The 18,508-nt window shown below is 41.8% G+C and overlaps 1 protein-coding gene across 11 annotated transcripts in view; it reads left to right on the top strand.

Annotated features, from left to right (window-relative positions):
- sorbs2a (sorbin and SH3 domain containing 2a) overlaps positions 1-18,508 on the top strand; it is a 156,247-nt gene that overhangs the window by 47,364 nt on the left and 90,375 nt on the right. For 7 of the 11 annotated variants that reach the window (XM_037532850.1, XM_037532848.1, XM_037532849.1 and 4 more), the window contains exons 4-6: positions 7,522-7,577; positions 13,653-13,747; positions 17,269-17,295. In XM_037532850.1, coding sequence (XP_037388747.1) covers positions 7,522-7,577; positions 13,653-13,747; positions 17,269-17,295 — 178 coding nt within the window. Of the gene's footprint in view, positions 1-7,521; positions 7,578-13,648; positions 13,748-17,268; positions 17,296-18,508 lie in introns of all 11 variants that reach the window. The other 4 variants (XM_017686418.2, XM_037532845.1, XM_017686421.2 and 1 more) reach the window with 2 other exon arrangements.

Genomic DNA, 18,508 nt, shown 5'->3' with positions numbered 1-18,508 from the left:
AGTCTTGGTTCCTCTTGGTTCAGCTCTTCCTTTGCGCCAGTAATCAGGACTCTGGCTCTGGGTTTTGGAGAGCTGGTTTGGGATGTTTGTAGAAACTGAGCTAACAGGTCTGTGGAGGCTCCTGGAGGCGGTCTGCTGTGACCCACTCAGCGGAACCCTCGGGTAACGGCCAGTTTAGCTTATGACTAGCTGATGAGGCGGTGCACCTCTCAGCACCTCACAGCGTTTTTCCTTCACCAGAGCCGTGAGAGAGACGGCGTCCTCCTCCGAGCTCATATATCATGCAGTTACTGATCAATACGGCAATACGACTGTTTTCTCCTCTCAGCTGCCGGAGAGACGAGTTTTCCACGGAGTCGTCCAGAGAAACGCTCAGCTTTGAGTTCATGAGTTGAGAAACGGTTGGAACCGTTGTTTTTCGTGTTATTTACGATGTGTTCAGTGCATTTTATGATCTGTTCACCCACGACTAGAACACACACTACACCCACTGTCCATCCCATCAGCTCCTCTGACCGGACAGTCTCACTCTGTAGCTCTGCAGCTACAGACTGTAGTCCATCTGTTTCTCTGCACCCTGTTCTTCATTGGTCAGGACCCCCATGGACCCTCACAGAGCAGGTACTACTTGGGTGGTGGGTCATTCTCAGCACTGCAGTGACACTGACGTGGTGGTGGTGTGTTAGTGTGTGTTGTGCTGGTGCGAGTGGATCAGACACAGCAGTGCTGCTGGAGTTTTTAAACACTCTGTCCACTCACTGTCCATTAGACACTCCTACCTTGTCGGTCCACCTTGTAGATGGAGAGTCAGAGACGACAACTCATCTGCTGCTGCACAGTTTGTGTTGGTCATCCTCTAGTCCTTCATCAGTGGTCACAGGACGCTGCCCACAGGACGCTGCCCACAGGACTCTGCCCACAGGACTCTGCCCACAGTACGCTGCCCACAGGACGCTGCCAACAGTACGCTGCCCACAGGACTCTGCCCACAGTATGCTGCCCACAGGACTCTGCCCACAGTATGCTGCCCACAGGACTCTGCCAACAGGATGCTGCCCACAGGACGCTGCCCACAGGACGCTGTTGGCTGGATATTTTTGGTTGGTGGACTATTCTTATGTCCTAATGGACATCTCCAGTAGCACTGCTGTGTCTGATCCACTCGCACCAGCACAACCACCACCACGTCAGCGTTAATGCAGTGCTGAGAATGACCCACTGCCCAAACAGTACCTGCTCTGTATATATTTATATGTAGTGGTGAAACAGTTTGAGTTGTCCTGTAACCCCTTGTTTCCAGTTTCCAATTGTCTTTACCACACAGACAGATTCAGCGTCAGACTCACAGCTGGTTACCAAGAAATCCAAAGAGAGTGTTTGATGCAGAATGTCAGCAGAAATTTATTATAAATAAATAGAAGTACAAAATGAAATATGCAGTGGTAACATGAAGTCTGTATATATCGCATTAATAACTGTTAGGTGAGCCCAGGGTAGAGTGAGGTTGTTTTGGCTAACTGGCCCCAATGGCAGCAGCCTTCAACAAGCAGAACTGGGGTCTGCCTACTGAGTACCAACTGAGTATCAACTGAGTACCAACTGAGCACCAACTGAGTACCAACTGAGTATCAACTGAGTACCAACTGAGCACCAACTGAGTACCAACTGAGTATCAACTGAGTACCAACTGAGCACCAACTGAGCACCAACTGAGTACCAACTGAGCACCAACTGAGCACCAACTGAGTATCAACTGAGCACCAACTGAGCACCAACTGAGTACCAACTGAGCACCAACTGAGTACCAACTGAGTATCAACTGAGTACCAACTGAGCACCAAATGAGCACCAACTGAGTACCAACTGAGTACCAACTGAGTATCAACTGAGCACCAACTGAGTACCAACTGAGCACCAACTGAGTACCAACTGAGTACAAATTGAGTATCAACTGAGTACCAACTGAGTACCAACTGAGTATCAATTGAGTACCAACTGAGTATCAACTGGCGCACCAACTGAGTACCAACTGAGTACCAACTGAGCACCAACTGAGTACCAGCTGAGCACCAACTGAGCACCAACTGAGTATCAACTGAGCACCAGCTGAGTACCAACTGAGCACCAACTGGGTACCAACTGGGTACCAACTGAGTACCAACTGGGTACCAACTGAGTACCAACTGAGTATCAACTGAGCACCAACTGATTCACAGGTTTCATTCACAGGTTTATAGGGTGGCACCCATCACCTCTAGAGGGTGCACACTCACAAAGCCAACAAAAAAGACAAATATGAACAAAACATCACAACACTTAACTGTGGCTCGTACACTCCGGCCCCTTAATTGATCTTAAATCCGTTAATTTTAACATGAACAAAAGGAGCCATAAAGACTAAATCACTGGCTTAAGGTGCTACTCTCTGAATGGAATGAGTGATAAGAATAAGTATACGTTATAGCATGAAGGTGTGTGCATCATGATTTGGGGCTGATTCTTAAACAGCCCATTTTCAAGTTCAAGTGCAAAGGGTCCTCACACCCTCAAGATGCATCATCAGTAGGGGGATGTCCCACTTTGGAGACCACTGTAGCACCACTGTCGTGGAAACTTCTCGCACCAAAACTAGTGATACTAGCCACATGATAACAGCAAGTAGCCCCTGACTCAAATAAATTACAGAAAGTATACATTCAAAATTTAGTGACTTATGCATTTACATAGGACATCTTAAGTGAGGTTCTTGGAAAAAGCGGGTTTGGAATAAAAGAAATACTGGATCAGGATCAGCCAGTCATGAAGCTTTAAGTCTTTAAGCCTCAGTCTTAGATTAAAAAGTTGGTGTTGTACCATCTCTACTTCATGAGTCCCGGTTCCATCACATGTTAATGAGGTCAGTTAAATTCTTTCTAGTGTAGCTGCTTAGCCTGATTTTTTGTTGCCTGCAGGAAGAAACTGACCCAAAAACAATATTCCATATCTCACCAGCCTGGAGGCTTCATTAGGTTTTTAGCAGTGTCTTAATTGCAGTTTTCTCTTTGTGGTGAGGAGTGGAATAGAGTTTATCCAGCTGCTGTGGTGAAGCATTTCCTTATCCAGCTCTAAGTTTCTGTAAGCTGTGGTTAAAATGTTCAGCAATATTGCAATATTTTTGAGGGTTTGGGGGCTTTCCATTGGATTGTAGTTGGTAAATTCAGGAATATTACAATATTCTTTGAGCTATATAGTAAATGTTAGGAATATGGCAGTATTCTTTGGGTTTTGGTTGAAATATTTAGGAATATTACCCAGCATTGTTTGGATTTGGCTGTTGTGGGGGATATTCTTTGGATTTTTGTTGATATATTTAGGAATGTTACAATATTGCAGCATTTTTTGGATTTTGGTTGAAATGCGTAGGAATATCGCAACATTCCTTAGGCTTTTGGTTGAAATGTTCAAAGATATTAAAGTATTCCTTGGATTTTGGTTGAAATGTTCAGGAAAATTACAGCATTCTTTGGATTTTAGTTGGAAGACTTAAGAATATTGCAGCTTTGTTTGGTTGACATGTTTAGGAATATTATATTGGAATATTGAAAATTCTTTGAATTCTTTGAATATCCTTTGAACTGTATATATTACAGAATATTACAGTGCTCTTTGATTTGTAGTTAGAATTTTTAGGAATGCTGCAACATTCTTGTTAAGGAATATTACAGCATTCATTCAGTTTAAGCTGAGATCCTCAGGAATATGACAACATTATTTCATCTGCAGTTGGACTTTTCAAAAACACTACAGTAATTGTTTGGATGTAGAGTGAAGTTTTCAGGAATACACCAGTATGCTTTGATCTGTGGGAGGAATGTTCATGGATACTCTGATAATCTTTGGATTTTCAGTTAGAGGTTCCCATATAGTTCTGCTTGTAGTTGAAATGTTATGGAGATTTCATGTATTTCCTTTTATAAATGATGAAATATTCCAAATGTCTTTCAATGCTCAGCTTTTATTCTCATTATTTCCACATTTCCTCTCAGAACAGTTACGCCAAGAGCCTGCAGCTGGATTTAGACATCCGCTTTGCTTTCAGTTTAGCACCTGCTTCCTTTTGGAGAAGCACAAAATCTGCCATTTCTTTAATTCGGTCATCAGTTCATTCCACATCAGCTTTTGCTGGTCTTATCCTGAACCGTCATGTAGACCAAATAGAGAAATTTGAAATGTAGAGAAACATCAGGTTTAAATGTTTAATATTGTTTCAGTAGCTAGTAATTTGGGAATGTCGAGGAATTTTGCTCAGTCTTTTCTCTCAGATGGACGATGTTGACTGCAGAGTGGACGTTTCTCTCTCTGCATGTATATGAGTGTGTGTCCCTCTGAGGGTGAGAGTGAAAATGAGCCAGTAATGAATGGGAATCACACAGAGCATGCTCCGGGTTCCTCAGCTGTCGCTGCGCTCGAGTGGGCAGGTGTCTTCACAGCTATGTTAACACACATGTCCATGCTGGAGCCTTGAGAGTGCCCTACTAACATCAGCGGTCAGGACGGTGTTACTACAACAATGCAAAACATCACCATTTAAACATAGTATTATTACTATTATTATTATTATTATTACTGTTAACACTAACATATATCCTTTTTAAAGGCACAGCAACAAAAACAGCCGGTTTAATTCCGTTCAGTTCTTCAGTGACGGGATGAAGGCAGGTTGAAAAAATGGCCATGTCAGAAAATGATAAATGCAGAACTTCGTAAATGGACGTTAAAAAATAAGATATAAAAATATGTATAATTTTAAGAACAAGACCAGTATGAATAATTGCTTAGGCTTCAAGCTCAAGGCCTTTATGTATTACATACATAAAGCATATTCCGAAATTCCAGAACACTAAGGTTTGTTGAAATTTTTACAAGTTTTTGTAAAGTTTTACAATATTCTTTTGATTTTGGTGTAAATGTTCATGAATATTGCAATTTTCCTTAGATTTTGGTTGAAATATGTAGGAAAGTCAGTGTTCTTCAGATTTTGGCCAAAAATCTTTATTTGATCTATAGCTGTATTTTCCTGTTGGCTGAAATGATTAGGAATGTGATATTCTTTGAGATATAGCTGGAATTTTCAGGATATTTACAGTACTCTGTGGGTTTTGTTTGAAAACTTTAGAAACTGTACAATATCCTTCCGATTTCGGTTTCAATATTCAAGAAAATTACAATATTATCTGAATTTTAGAGGAAATGTTTAGGAATTTTATAGTATTCTATGGAGTTTGGGTGAAATGTTCAATAATATTACAATATTCTTTGGGCTTTGTTTAAAGTGTTTAGAAATTTTACAGTGTTCATCATATTTTGGGTGAGATGTTTAGGAATTATACAGTAGTCGTCGTATTTTGGGTTAGATGTTTAGGAATTATACAGTAGTCGTCGTATTTTGGGTTAGATGTTTAGGAATTATACAGTAGTCGTCGTATTTTGGGTGAGATGTTTAGGAATTATACAGTAGTCGTTGTATTTTGGGTTAGATGTTTAGGAATTATACAGTAGTCGTCGTATTTTGGGTTAGATGTTTAGGAATTATACAGTGTTCGTCGTATTTTGGGTTAGATGTTTAGGAATTATACAGTACTCGTCGTATTTTGGGTTAGATGTTTAGGAATTATACAGTGTTCGTCGTATTTTGGGTTAAATGTTTAGGAATTATACAGTAGTCGTCGTATTTTGGGTTGGATGTTTAGGAATTATACAGTAGTCGTCGTATTTTGGCTTAGATGTTTAGGAATTATACAGTAGTCGTCGTATTTTGGGTTGGATGTTTAGGAATTATACAGTAGTCGTCGTATTTTGGCTTAGATGTTTAGGAATTATACAGTACTCGTCGTATTTTGGGTTAGATGTTTAGGAATTATACAGTGTTCGTCGTATTTTGGGTTAAATGTTTAGGAATTATACAGTAGTCGTCGTATTTTGGGTTAGATGTTTAGGAATTATACAGTAGTCATCGTATTTTGGGTTAGATGTTTAGGAATTATACAGTAGTCGTCGTATTTTGGGTGAGATGTTTAGGAATTATACAGTACTCGTCGTATTTTGGGTAAAGATGTTTAGGAATTATACAGTGTTCGTCGTATTTTGGGTTAAATGTTTAGGAATTATACAGTAGTCGTCGTATTTTGGGTGAGATGTTTAGGAATTATACAGTAGTCGTCGTATTTTGGGTTAGATGTTTAGGAATTATACAGTACTCGTCGTATTTTGGGTTAGATGTTTAGGAATTATACAGTGTTCGTCGTATTTTGGGTTAAATGTTTAGGAATTATACAGTAGTCGTCGTATTTTGGGTTGGATGTTTAAGAATATTACTATATTCTTTGAGCTGTAGTTGTAATTCTGTGTTGGCTGAAATGTTTGGGAAGATTTTATTGAGTTTTGATTGAAACATTTCATTAGTAAATTATTCTTTGAGCTGTATTTGTGCTTTTCAGGACGTTTACAGTACGGTTTGAGCTTTAGCTGAAATGTTTCTGAATTGTGCAGTATTCTCTGGATTTTGGTTGGAATGCTCAGTTATATTACAGAACTCTTTAGGCATCGGTCGACACATGCAGGGATATTTTAACGTTTGTTGAGATCTGGTTGAAATGATGAGGAATATTATTATAATCTTCAAGCTGTAAATAAAACATTCAGAGAAATCCTGATTTAAAAAATGCTCACATGCACAGACTTGTGGACCACCAGTGTAAAGCCGGAATACCCTCAGGGTCCATGTGTTTGGAGTAGGACTGCTGATGTCCTCTGTTTAAATCCCTGTGTTTGGTAATGTAAAGCAAGAAATGACCCTTGATCAGCAGAATGTCCGGCATTGGTGCACACAATACGACCGCTGGGGTCGTGTTTAACAAAGCGCTGAGAGCAGCGAGCTGATCGACTCGCGGCGTGCGTCCTCCACACCCACCTGAGCCCCCTTACAGACACAGGTGGACACGTCTATCTGCCTCTGAGGCTGTGAATGTAAACATTACTGCTTTAGTAATGCATAACGCCTGCCTCTGTGTCTTACTCAACTTCTGGCGCTGCTGTGAGTGGCAGCTTTCCAGCAGCTGCTAAATTTCCTGCAGGATCAATAAAGTGTCTGTCTGTCTGTCTGCCTGCCTGCCTCCCTGCCTGCCTGCCAGCCAGCCAGCCGACTAGCAGCCAACCAACTAGCAGCCAGCCAGCCGACTAGCAGCCAGCCAGCCGACTAGCAGCCAACCGACTAGCAGCCGGCCAGCCAGCCGACTAGCAGCCGGCCAGTCAGCCGACTAGCAGCCAGCCGACTAGCAGCCTGTGTATTTGTTTACCACGTAATGATATCAGTAATTTGAGTTTTGTGTTTTAGTTAGCTCTGTTCATCTTGCAGCTTTGTTTGTTTCGCGTACGTTCTGGTCCAGAGATTTGATGAACCTAAAATATTTGCTTGGCTGTCAGGTCTTCAAATCCACAGTGAAATGCTGTTGATTGGAGTTCCTGTTTGTGTTCATATTGCAGGAAGGTGTGTTCTTGTTCCGAGCAGCACTAAGAGGAGATCTCCATTATGAATGCAGGTATGAAGCCCCACATCTTTCACATTCATAACAAATTTCATACCGCTTACTGTAGCGCCGGGATATTGTGGTAACAAGAAAAGTGCACCACCAAAATCCAGAAAAAAATACATGAAATCAGTTGAAAAAGATTCTGCATAATTACATGGTTGAGATGTAAGGAGTCATTCAGAGTGGTTAGGTGTTTCTAAGGTTGTTGGTTTCTTGAAGTGGCACAGTGTTAGTTTCCCTGCTCACCCCAAATGTAGTTAGTCAGACAGGACATGTTTGTGCCCGATGTTGCTTCTTTTGTATGGACGTTTTGAGATGTAGTGACCAAGTAAAGGCAGTTTATACCTCCCTGCTTAGCAAGTCTGTAAAATGGAAAAAGATCCTGTTGTTTTGCTATATGATACACTTTTGTCTATGTTTATGCATAATAGTGTGTCATAAAGTGTTGGAAACCACACGAGAAGGTCTGTCGGAGTTTACTTTAGAACTTGACATAGTTTGACTCTAAACACAAGAGTCTAACGCTGTTGAAAGAAAACTTTGTTTCTCCAAAATGGTAACTTTACATGAGAAGGAAAAAAGATACTTAGCTTTTAATGTAAGTCAGTGGAACCAGACGTCTTTCCAACTCATATGAGGCCATTTGTTTTGGTCCATTCTTTATGATATTTATACAAAATGTAAAGATCAACAGGCCTTTTCAGATTATCCCAAAAACTTTTTAAAAATGACAAAAATGGAGATACGAGGTTTTGTTTTGACGGCAGTGATAAGCTTCCTTTACTTATTAGCTACATTAGCCTCGTATCTCTAGCACAAAACTAAAGTAGCAAACTTGATGTAGCAATTATGTCTTGGCTGGTCGACTACATTTGGGGTGAGAGTTTGCTTTACTGATATTCACCCAATATTATCATCATCAAAGAATTTTTGTACTATTTCATTTCAAGAAATGCGTGATCTATATCACTAGGAAATTAATCTGAATGTTATCATGAATTTCCTTCAGATTCAACTTTATTCTAAGAGTTTAAGGAGCTGTATTACAAAAACATCCTAATTCTGCCATCCTGTAAACATATCAGCTTAAGTTAGGGTTTCATTTAGGACAGTAGACAGAACAGAGAGGTATTTTCATAGATCATTGTCTTTTTTTAACTCTGGATGGGAAAAAGGTAAAATAAAACTTGTCAAAATATCCTAAATAGTGTCCTTTAGACCTTAACAGTGTCCTTTTAAGATTCCTTGAATGGTAGTATAATAAGTTTACTGCGTTTACTTGCATAGTGGCATTATATTTTTTAGATGTGCAACACCTCATGGATAAGTCACTCACTCACTCACATTCAGCAGGCTGAAGGTTCTCCACAACACTAAAATAGGCCGTGGTGCTTGGAATAAAATAAGGAAGTTTCTGTAATACAGAAACCGCTTATCTGGGTCCGGGTTGCAGGGGCAGCAGTCTAAGCAAAGAGGCCTCTCCCCCTCCACTTCCTCCAGCTCTTCCGGAGGGATACTGAGGCATTCCCAAGACAGTCGAGAAATATAATCCCTCCAACGTCCTGGGTCTTCCCCGGGGTCTCCTCCCTGTTGGACATGTCTGGAACACCTCCCTAGGGAGATGCCCGAACCACCTCAACTGGCTTCTCTCAATGTGGAGGAGCAGCGGCTCTTCTCTGAGCCTCTCCTGTATCACCGATCTTCTCACCCTATCTTTAAGGGAGAGCCCAGCGACCCTGCGGAGAAAGCTCATTTCATCCGCTTGTATCCATGTTCTCGTTCTTTCAGTCACTAATCAAAGCTCGTGACCATAGGTGAGAGCCGGAACGTAGATTGACTGGTAAATTGACAGCTTCGCCTTGTGGCTCAGATCTCTCTTCACCATGACGGACCGGTATAGGGTCCACATTGCTGCAGATGCCGCACCAATCCGCCTGTCAACCTCTTGCTCCATTCTTCCTTCACTCATGAACAAAATCCCAAGATATTTCATTTCAACTCCTCCACTTGGGGCAAGAATTCACTCCTGACCTGGGTAGAACATTCCACCCTTTTCTGACTGAGGACCATGGTCTCAGATTCAGAGGTGTTGATTTTCATCTCAGCCGCTTCACACTCAGCTGCAAACTGGTCCAGAGAGAGCTGGAGGTCCCAGCCTGATGACGCCAACAGGACTACATCATCCGCAAAAAGCAGACGTGAAATCCTGAGGCCACCATACTGGACACCCTCCACCACTTGGCTGTTCTGAGAAATTCTGTCCATAAAAGGTATGAACAGAAACGGTGAAAACGGACAGCCCTGGCGATGTCCAACCCTGACTGGGAACCAATTCGACTTACTGCCGGCTATACGAACCAAGCTCCTGCTCTGTTTGTACAGGGAATTAATGGCCTGTAACAACGAGCCCCTCACCCCTTACTCCCAAAGCACTCCCCACAGGATCCCCCAAGGGACGCGGTCAAATGCCTTATCCAAATCCACAAAACACATGTGGACTGGTTGGGCGAACTCCCACGCACCCTCCAGGACCCTGGTGAGGATAAAAAGCTGGTCCAGTGTTCCACAACCTGGGTGAAACCGGCATTGTTCCTCTTGTAGCTGAGATTCAACTATTGGTCAGACTCTCTTCTCCAGTACCCCTGCATAGACCTTGCTGGGTAGGCTGAGAAGTGTGATCCCCTGATAGTTGGAACATACCCTCCAGTCCCCTTTCTTAAAAAGTGGGATCACCACCCCGGTCCGCCATTCCAGAGGGACAACCCCAGATGTCCATGCGATGTTGCAGAGGCGTGTCAGCCAAGACAGCCCTACAACATCCAGAGCCCTCAGGAATTCTGGGCGGATCTCATCCACCCCAAGTGCTCTGCCACCAAGGAGTTTTCCAACCAACTTGGCTACCTCTCACAGAGTGATGGACAGACCCTCACTCAGATCTCCAAGCTCTGCCTACTCTGGGGAAGGATCGTTGGTGGGATTGAGAAGATCCTTGAAGTATTCCTTACACTGTCCAATGACGTCCCCAGTTGAAGTTAGCAGCCCCCCAGCCCCACTGTATACAGTGTTGGTCGGGAACCGCTTTCCTCTCCTGAGGCACCTGATGGTTTGCCAGAATCTTCTCGGTGACTGTGGATTATCTTTCTCCATAGCCTCACCAAACTCCTCCCACACCCGAGTTTTTGCCTTAGCAAACGCCAAAGCCGCGACCCACTTGGCCCTTCGGTACCCATCTTTTGCCTCCAGAGTCCCTCAAGCCAACCAGGCCCGATAGGACTCTTTCTTCAGCTTGATGGCTTCCTTTACCCGAGGTGTCCACCAACGCGTTTGGGGATTGCCGCCACGACAGGCATCTATGACCTTCCGGCCACAGCTCCGATCCACTGCATCGACAATGGAGGCACAGAACAGGGCCCACTGGGACTCGATGTCACCAGCCTCCCTCTGTATGTGGTCAAAGCTTTGTCGGATGTGTGAGTTGAAGATATTTCTGGTAGGTTCCTCTGCCAGACGTTCCTAACAAACCCTCACAATTCATTCGGGTCTGCCATGTCTGTCCGGTATTTTCACCCGCCATCTGATCCAACTCACCACTGGGTGGTGATTGGTTGACAGCTCCGCTCCTCTCTTCACTCGGGTGTCCAAAGCACATGGTCACAAATCCCCCTCCAGCACCCCCACCAGGGTCTCCAAGAAGGCCAGGTACTCCAAACTGCCGTTCATTGCATAAGCACAGACAACAGTCAGAGCCCATTCCCCGACCCGAAGGCACAGGGAAATAACCCTCTCATCCATCGGAGAAAACCCCAATGTACAGGCACTGAGCCGGGGAGCTATGAGTAAGCCCACTCCTGCCCGACGCCTCTCACCCTGGACAACTCCAGAGAGGAATAAAGTCCAACCTCTCTCAAGAGAGAGAGTCTGTTCCAGAGCCCCTGCCATGTGTTGAGGTGAGCCCAACTATATCTAGTTGGTATCTCTCAGCCTCATACACTAGCTTGGGCTCTTTCCCTGCCAGAGAGGTCACATTCCATGTTCCGAGAGCCAGTTTCAGTAGCCGAGGATCGGAACGCCAAGGCCCCCGCCTTTGGCTGCCACCTGATCCACATTGCACCGGACCCCCATAAGTGCCTCTCCCATGGGTGGTGGGTCCATGGGAGAGTGGTCCCATATGGCTCTTTTGGGCTGAGCCCAGCCGGGACCCATGGGTAAATGCCCGGCCACCAGACATAATAATTCATTATATTGCCATATCACTGTAAAGGCTTGACTGATGTGCTTGTGTTACTTTTCCTAGTAAAGCTGTAATTGTGGCGGTTTAACGCTCTGCTGTAGTTTATTATAAATCTACTGTAGTTTATTATAAATCTACTGTAGTTTATTGTATAAATCTACTGTAGTTTATTGTATAAATCTGCTTTAGTTTATTATAAATCTACTGTAGTTTATTGTATAAATCTACTGTAGTTTATTAGAAATCTACTGTAGTTTATTGTATAAATCTGCTGTAGTTTATTATAAATCTACTGTAGTTTATTATAAATCTGCTGTAGTTTATTATAAATCTACTGTAGTTTATTGTATAAATCTGCTGTAGTTTATTATAAATCTGCTGTAGTTTATTGTATAAATCTACTGTAGTTTATTGTATAAATCTGCTGTAGTTTATTATAAATCTATTGTAGTTTATTATAAATCTACTGTAGTTTATTGTATAAATCTGCTGTAGTTTATTGTATAAATCTACTGTAGTTTATTATAAATCTACTGTAGTTTATTGTATAAATCTACTGTAGTTTATTATAAATATACTGTAGTTTATTATAAATCTACCATAGTTTATTGTATAAATCTGCTGTAGTTTATTATAAATCTGCTGTAGTTTATTGTATAAATCTGCTGTAGTTTATTATAAATCTGTCGTAGTTTATTGTATAAATCTACTGTAGTTTATTATAAATCTACTGTAGTTTATTGTATAAATCTACTATAGTTTATTATAAATCTACTGTAGTTTATTATAAATCTACTGTAGCTTATTGTATAAATCTGCTGTAGTTTATTATAAATCTGCTGTAGTTTATTGTATAAATCTACTGTAGTTTATTATAAATCTACCGTAGTTTATTATAAATCTGCTGTAGTTTATTGTATAAATCTACTGTAGTTTATTATAAATCTACTGTAGTTTATTGTATAAATCTGCTGTAGTTTATTATAATTCTGCTGTAGTTTATTAGAAATCTATCGTAGTTTATTGTATAAATCTGCTGTAGTTTATTATAAATCTATCGTAGTTTATTGTATAAATCTACCGTAGTTTATTATAAATCTACTGTAATTTATTGTATAAATCACGTTTACTTTGTACTGCATTACCTCATTTCTGTGTTTCTCATTGTTTAATATTAAGCTTTTTTATTAATCTCATATTTTAATTCATGTGTTTTCAGCAATGTACATTTCTTCTTCTTCTTCTTATTATTATTATTATTATTATCAGTATTATTATTATTATTATTATTATTATTATTATTATAATACACTTATTTTTTATTTATTTATTTATTTATTTATTTATGGGCTTTACATGGGAAGCATTTCAGGTTCTGTTGCTGATGTGCTAATGCTAATGTAATGCATGTGCTTTGCTTCTTCTTCATGCTTTGTGTGTGTGTGTGTGTATCTGTGTGTGTGTGTGTGTCTGTGTGTGTGTGTGTGTGTGTATCTGTCTCTGTGTGTGCGTGTGTGTATCTGTCTGTGTGTGTGCGTGTGTGTATCTGTCTGTGTATCTGTCTCTGTGTGTGTATCTGTGTGTATGTGTGTATCTGTCTCTGTGTGTGTATCTGTCTCTGTGTGTGTGTGTGTGTGTGTGTATCTGTCTCTGTGTGTGTATCTGTCTGTGTGTGTGTGCGTGTATCTGTGCATGTTTGTGTGTCTGTGTGTGTGCATGTGTGTATCTGTCTGTGTGTGTGTGTGTGTATCTGTCTCTGTGTATGAGTGTGTGTATCTGTGTGTGTGTGTGTGTATCTGTGCATGTTTGTGTGTGTGTGTGTGTGTGTGTGTGTGTAAACACACTCCAGACAGCGGTGGACGAGCTCGTAAAAGTGTGTCGCTGTCTCTCACTCTCTGGCCCATGAAGAGAGTTCAGAGTTACCCCAATCTGAACACCTGCTCCACAGGTACTGATGCCACCACAGACCCAACACACACAGCCTGCACACACTGACCACCATGGTGCTGTGCAACAGTCAGAGCCCCTAACGTCCAGCCAAATCAGCCCACAGCGCTGAGGGGTCTTCTCACAGTGGAAGGATGGACAGAAACACCTGTGGATGTTTTCAGATCTGAAGCAGCTTGATGTTCTCCTCTCTCAGTCGTGGGCTGGAGGTCAGGGATCCAGCCTCGTGACCGGAAGGTCACCGGTTTGATCCCCAGAGCCGACAGTCCATGACTGAGGCGTCCTTGAGCAAGACACAAACCCCCAACTGCTCCCCGGGTGCTGCGGATTGGGCTGCCCACCACTCTGGGCAAGTGTGCTCACTGCCCCCTAGTGTGTGTGGTGTTTCACTGCCCAGATGGGTTAAATGTGGAGGTGAAATTTCCCCGTTGTGGGACTAATAAAGTCACTTAATCTTAATCTCTCAGAGATCAAAGCTTTAGTGCTGTTTATCTGATGGGGGCAGTTTTGGGGTCGACCAGCTCTTCCAGGTGGTTGTTAGGAGCCTCGCTTTCACTTATTTTCATTTGTTTGTCTTCTGATAAGTAAACTGTGTTATTTGTGTGGCTGTTTAGACGGAAAGTTAAATGAATGAAAGGGGACCTGACTTTTGCATAGTCCTCAACTCAGGACTGGGTGGCGGTTCCACTTTAGGGATAGTAACGTCTGGAAATGTCTTTTTTTTTTTCTTCACCACACTGGAGTGTTGAACTCTGTGTGTCTGAGATCCGCTTATCTTCATAAAGTCTCCGTCAGTGTTCCTAAGCATCTGTTTTCTACACGTTTCCTTCACTTTCCTGTCACCCGTCTGTAATAAAGCTGCAGTAATTAGCAGATGAGTGTATAACCTTGTATTATAAGTGCACTCTGTCAGCAGTTCACCGCAAACCTCTGACCCCGTGATCTCTCTGGTTGTGATGCATTATATCTGTGTTATTTGTCCACTTGTCCCTGATACTTCCATTAGTCCCATATTTTCTCCACTAATCTTAGATCCTTCCTTTGGTCCCAAGTAGCTTTCTCTGGTCTCAGATACTGCCATTGATCCCAAATGCTCCTTGATCCCAAAGGGAAATCTATTTCCCCAAATGTTCATTATACCCTGGTCCTAGATAGCTTCTCCACGTCCCAACCAAAATCCACTGGTTCACTTTGGTCTCAAAGAGTATCCTTTGGTACCTAATGTTCCTGCTGGTTCCATAAACTCCCACTGGTCCCAAATATCCTAAATTGGTCTCAAATACTGCTGTTGGTCGTAATATCTTCTGTTGATCTCAAGTAGTATTTACTGGTCCCAGATACTCTCATTGGTCTCAAAGTGCCTCCACTTATCTCAAATTTTCCCATTGGTTTCATATAATGCTGGTCCTAAATACTCCCATAGGACTCCACCGGTCTCATGTATCTTCTGTTGGTCCCAAAGAGCATCAACTGGTGTTATATACTCTCATTTGTCCCATAAGATTTCAATGGCCCAAATATCTTCCATCGGTTTCAAATTCGCGTCATTCCCAATAGGCTCCATTGGTCCTAAATATTATTTATGCTCCCATATGCTTGTCCTGGATAGCTTCTCCAGGTCCCAGACAGAATCCAGTGGTCCAGTGATCCTCCCTTTGGTCTCAAAGAGCATCCTTTGCAACCTAATATTCCTATTGGTTCCATAAACTCCCACTGGTTCCAAATAACCTCCATTGGTCTCAAATAGTCTCTGTAAGCCTCAGATGTTCTTCATTTGTCTGAAATACCCCCACTGGTCTAAAAGTGTCCTTCATTGATCTGAGATACCACCACTGGTCCCAAAAAGTAATTTTGGCTGATGCTGAAAAGTCCTTGAACAATCTTTACTGGCTGCCTGCCGACAAAATGGACAGACCCCCCTCACAGCGCACAGCAGCTACTGGAGCAATATGATTCTTTTAAACGGGTCTTTGGTAAAAATGGGTTAGGGTTAGGGTTTAGGGTTAGGAGCCAAGTTGCACTTGAGAGCCATTCATTTTATCATTGTGCCCTAAATCCCTAAATGTGTGTATATATATATGTATATATAGTCATGATTGTCAGCAAGTCTTCATCAACATTGTTAATTCTGCATTTGAGACCCAAACATGGAGCAGGACCTTCTTCTTGAGCATGTGCTACTGAAGTATAGAGGCATGAAAACTCTTTTTTTAAAGATTAAATTACTCCACGTATATCATTTAAAGACTTTCCTAAAGCTGTGCGTCCAAGGTAAGAACAATTGAGATGTCTCTATTATGTTGGCAAGAGCAGTTTCTCAAACGTAATCATTTAATAATCGTAATCATAAAGCCTAATTCTCCCAGATTTCCAGACAGTCCTAAAGCGTTGCTAACATCTCCAATGTGAGATCAGATTCGAGCTGTGTTCAGCGGTTGGCCTCCCGAGTATGTAGGCATGCATTTTATTACCTGTGTGAGATTTACGAGTCAGATAAATCTAAAACGAGAGTGTTTGTTTGGTTAACTAGGCCACATTGCTGGCTGTTTAGGTCTTATTTAGATGTCGTTCTGATGGTGGTGATGAAGATTGGGCCTCATTAGGAGCGAGTGGCCTCACTGGAATGGCTGAAATGGGTTTTAGTGTCTGTAAAGCTGATTAGTAGCACTTGCACTCTCCTACTCATTTCCTGTCTCTCCTGTCCTCATGTTGTGCCTCATGTACCTCGAGGCGGTATGAGATTCATGTTCCACATCTACATGAATCATCTGCTTCATTTGTCTTTTCATTCTTTTCTTCTATTGTAGCTTATTGTCCCGACATTATTCTATAATGTTTCTCAAGCTCTGTTGAACAGGGGTGCAGTGTGATGTATTGATCTATTTATAAGTAAAAAAAAGTAATATTCAATAAACTATGCACTCGTTTTTGGCCGGAAATAATACTCCTGGGCCTTTTTGAAATCTAAAAATCCACTTAAACCAGTTCCCAGTGGACTACCATGTTAAAGGGGCCTACAACTAGCTGTTAATACGTTATTTGTATTTGTAACATTACAGAGGGCAGAATTGCCTCAGTCAGCCTCATCAATGTGACAGAATTTCCTTTTGGTATTTTCATCCATCAATGTTCTCTCACTACAATACCCAGCATGCATTGTGCAAATACATCATATAACAATTGGGAAGCCCCATGCAGCTTAATCCACCCCAAAGCCCATTTAGTTTTCAAAAGTTCTTCCCACCTTCAAGATGCATCACCTGTGGGATTTTCTAGTCGTTAAACTAGACAATCCCACTTTTGACACCACTGTGGCACCACATGGTAACATTTTGCTGGGTATATTCTGCTACTGTGTAAACACTTCCTCCAGTTAAATTTGAGTATTCAGTGTTTTTTTTATAAATTCAGCAGTAGTACTAAATAAATGAATCAAATAAATTTGATAAAATTGCTGTAATATCAGTTCTTTAATGGAGTTTTTGACAGGAGCTCATTTTACATATGTTCTCTTTTCTCCAGGTAGTGAAACTCACTCCGCAGACTCTGGTAAGTTTGATTGTGAGTGAGGGTGTGTGTCTGTGAAAGACTTGAGTTTGGGAATCTGTGATTTATATGTGCAAATATGCAAATATTTAGTCAAATTCCATGCTTTGTTGATGACGAGTGAGCAGGTTCCCTTCAAGGAGCTTAAATATGGCATTTCTGTTTATTGGCTGAGTTTGACATATTGGGAAACAATAAGAACATGCAAATATGAAAGGTGCCATAACTTTTGCACAGACCACACAGGACCGGATTCTCTGCCAGTTTTATGGGAAATCTAAATGGCTGATTTGACTCGTGGTGTGAATTTTGCTAGAAACACTGAACTAATTTCAAATTTAGTATTGTGTTGTGGCCGATCTCCTTCTGGACCCTCTCCATGTGTCCATTTACTCGTCCGGTTGCTGTGTAGCAAATGCTGACTGTCCGCCGTTATTTCGGCCAAGGTTATTAGCTGTAAGCTGGCGTTTCTTTGAATGTACTTTGCATTTGAAACTCCAAATATATTCAAAAGATGTGGGGGAATCTGTAAACCGGAGACTGGGAATCTGAGAGAGCAGAGGATGCCCATTCCCAAAGCCTAATGTGAATGTCAGCCAGCCAGTTTAAAGAAAAGGTCAAAGTTACATCAGCCTTGTGGGTAGAGATCTGAAAACTGTCTACTTCTGATAAATATAAGGATATAAGGTAAGATATAAATGAGCACCCCGCCCACCACTGAGGCAGTACGCCTTTGCTTAGGGTGCTTAATGGTTTGGGTTCATACATTCACTGCTTTTTTCGGTCACTGTACATTTCAGCTGTCTGATTTTATTTGTTGTCTTTATTGGATTCATGTTTCCCACAGGCCACAGCAGCCCCACCACACAGTACTAAAGTATTTTAATATCAGCCCATTTCAGATTGCACTACGCTACAGTTCCCAGCACGCACTGCACCATAAGGTGCTTCCACACAGTCATATCACCAAAATGCATTTCACCTGCAGGTCAAGCAACATAAACACTGAACGTCAGCTCAGCAGCTCAGAAACTGAGCCCGAGTCTTAATGAACCTGCAAGAAAAAGAGAATATCCGGGTGTCCAGGTCGAGCAGATGGATAGGTTTAACAGGCTGAGACCCCGAGGACGTGTAAGGTGTCAGTGTAATATTTCAAGGTCTACTACAAGTGTCTGTATTTTACTGTTGAAATATTTGCATATTTTGAATGAACAGT

Source organism: Pygocentrus nattereri, chromosome 22, assembly GCF_015220715.1.
Source record: "Pygocentrus nattereri isolate fPygNat1 chromosome 22, fPygNat1.pri, whole genome shotgun sequence".
NCBI lineage: Eukaryota > Metazoa > Chordata > Actinopteri > Characiformes > Serrasalmidae > Pygocentrus > Pygocentrus nattereri.
The sequence above is the reverse complement of the archived record's forward strand: the minus strand, read 5'-3'. Positions and strand labels throughout refer to the sequence as shown.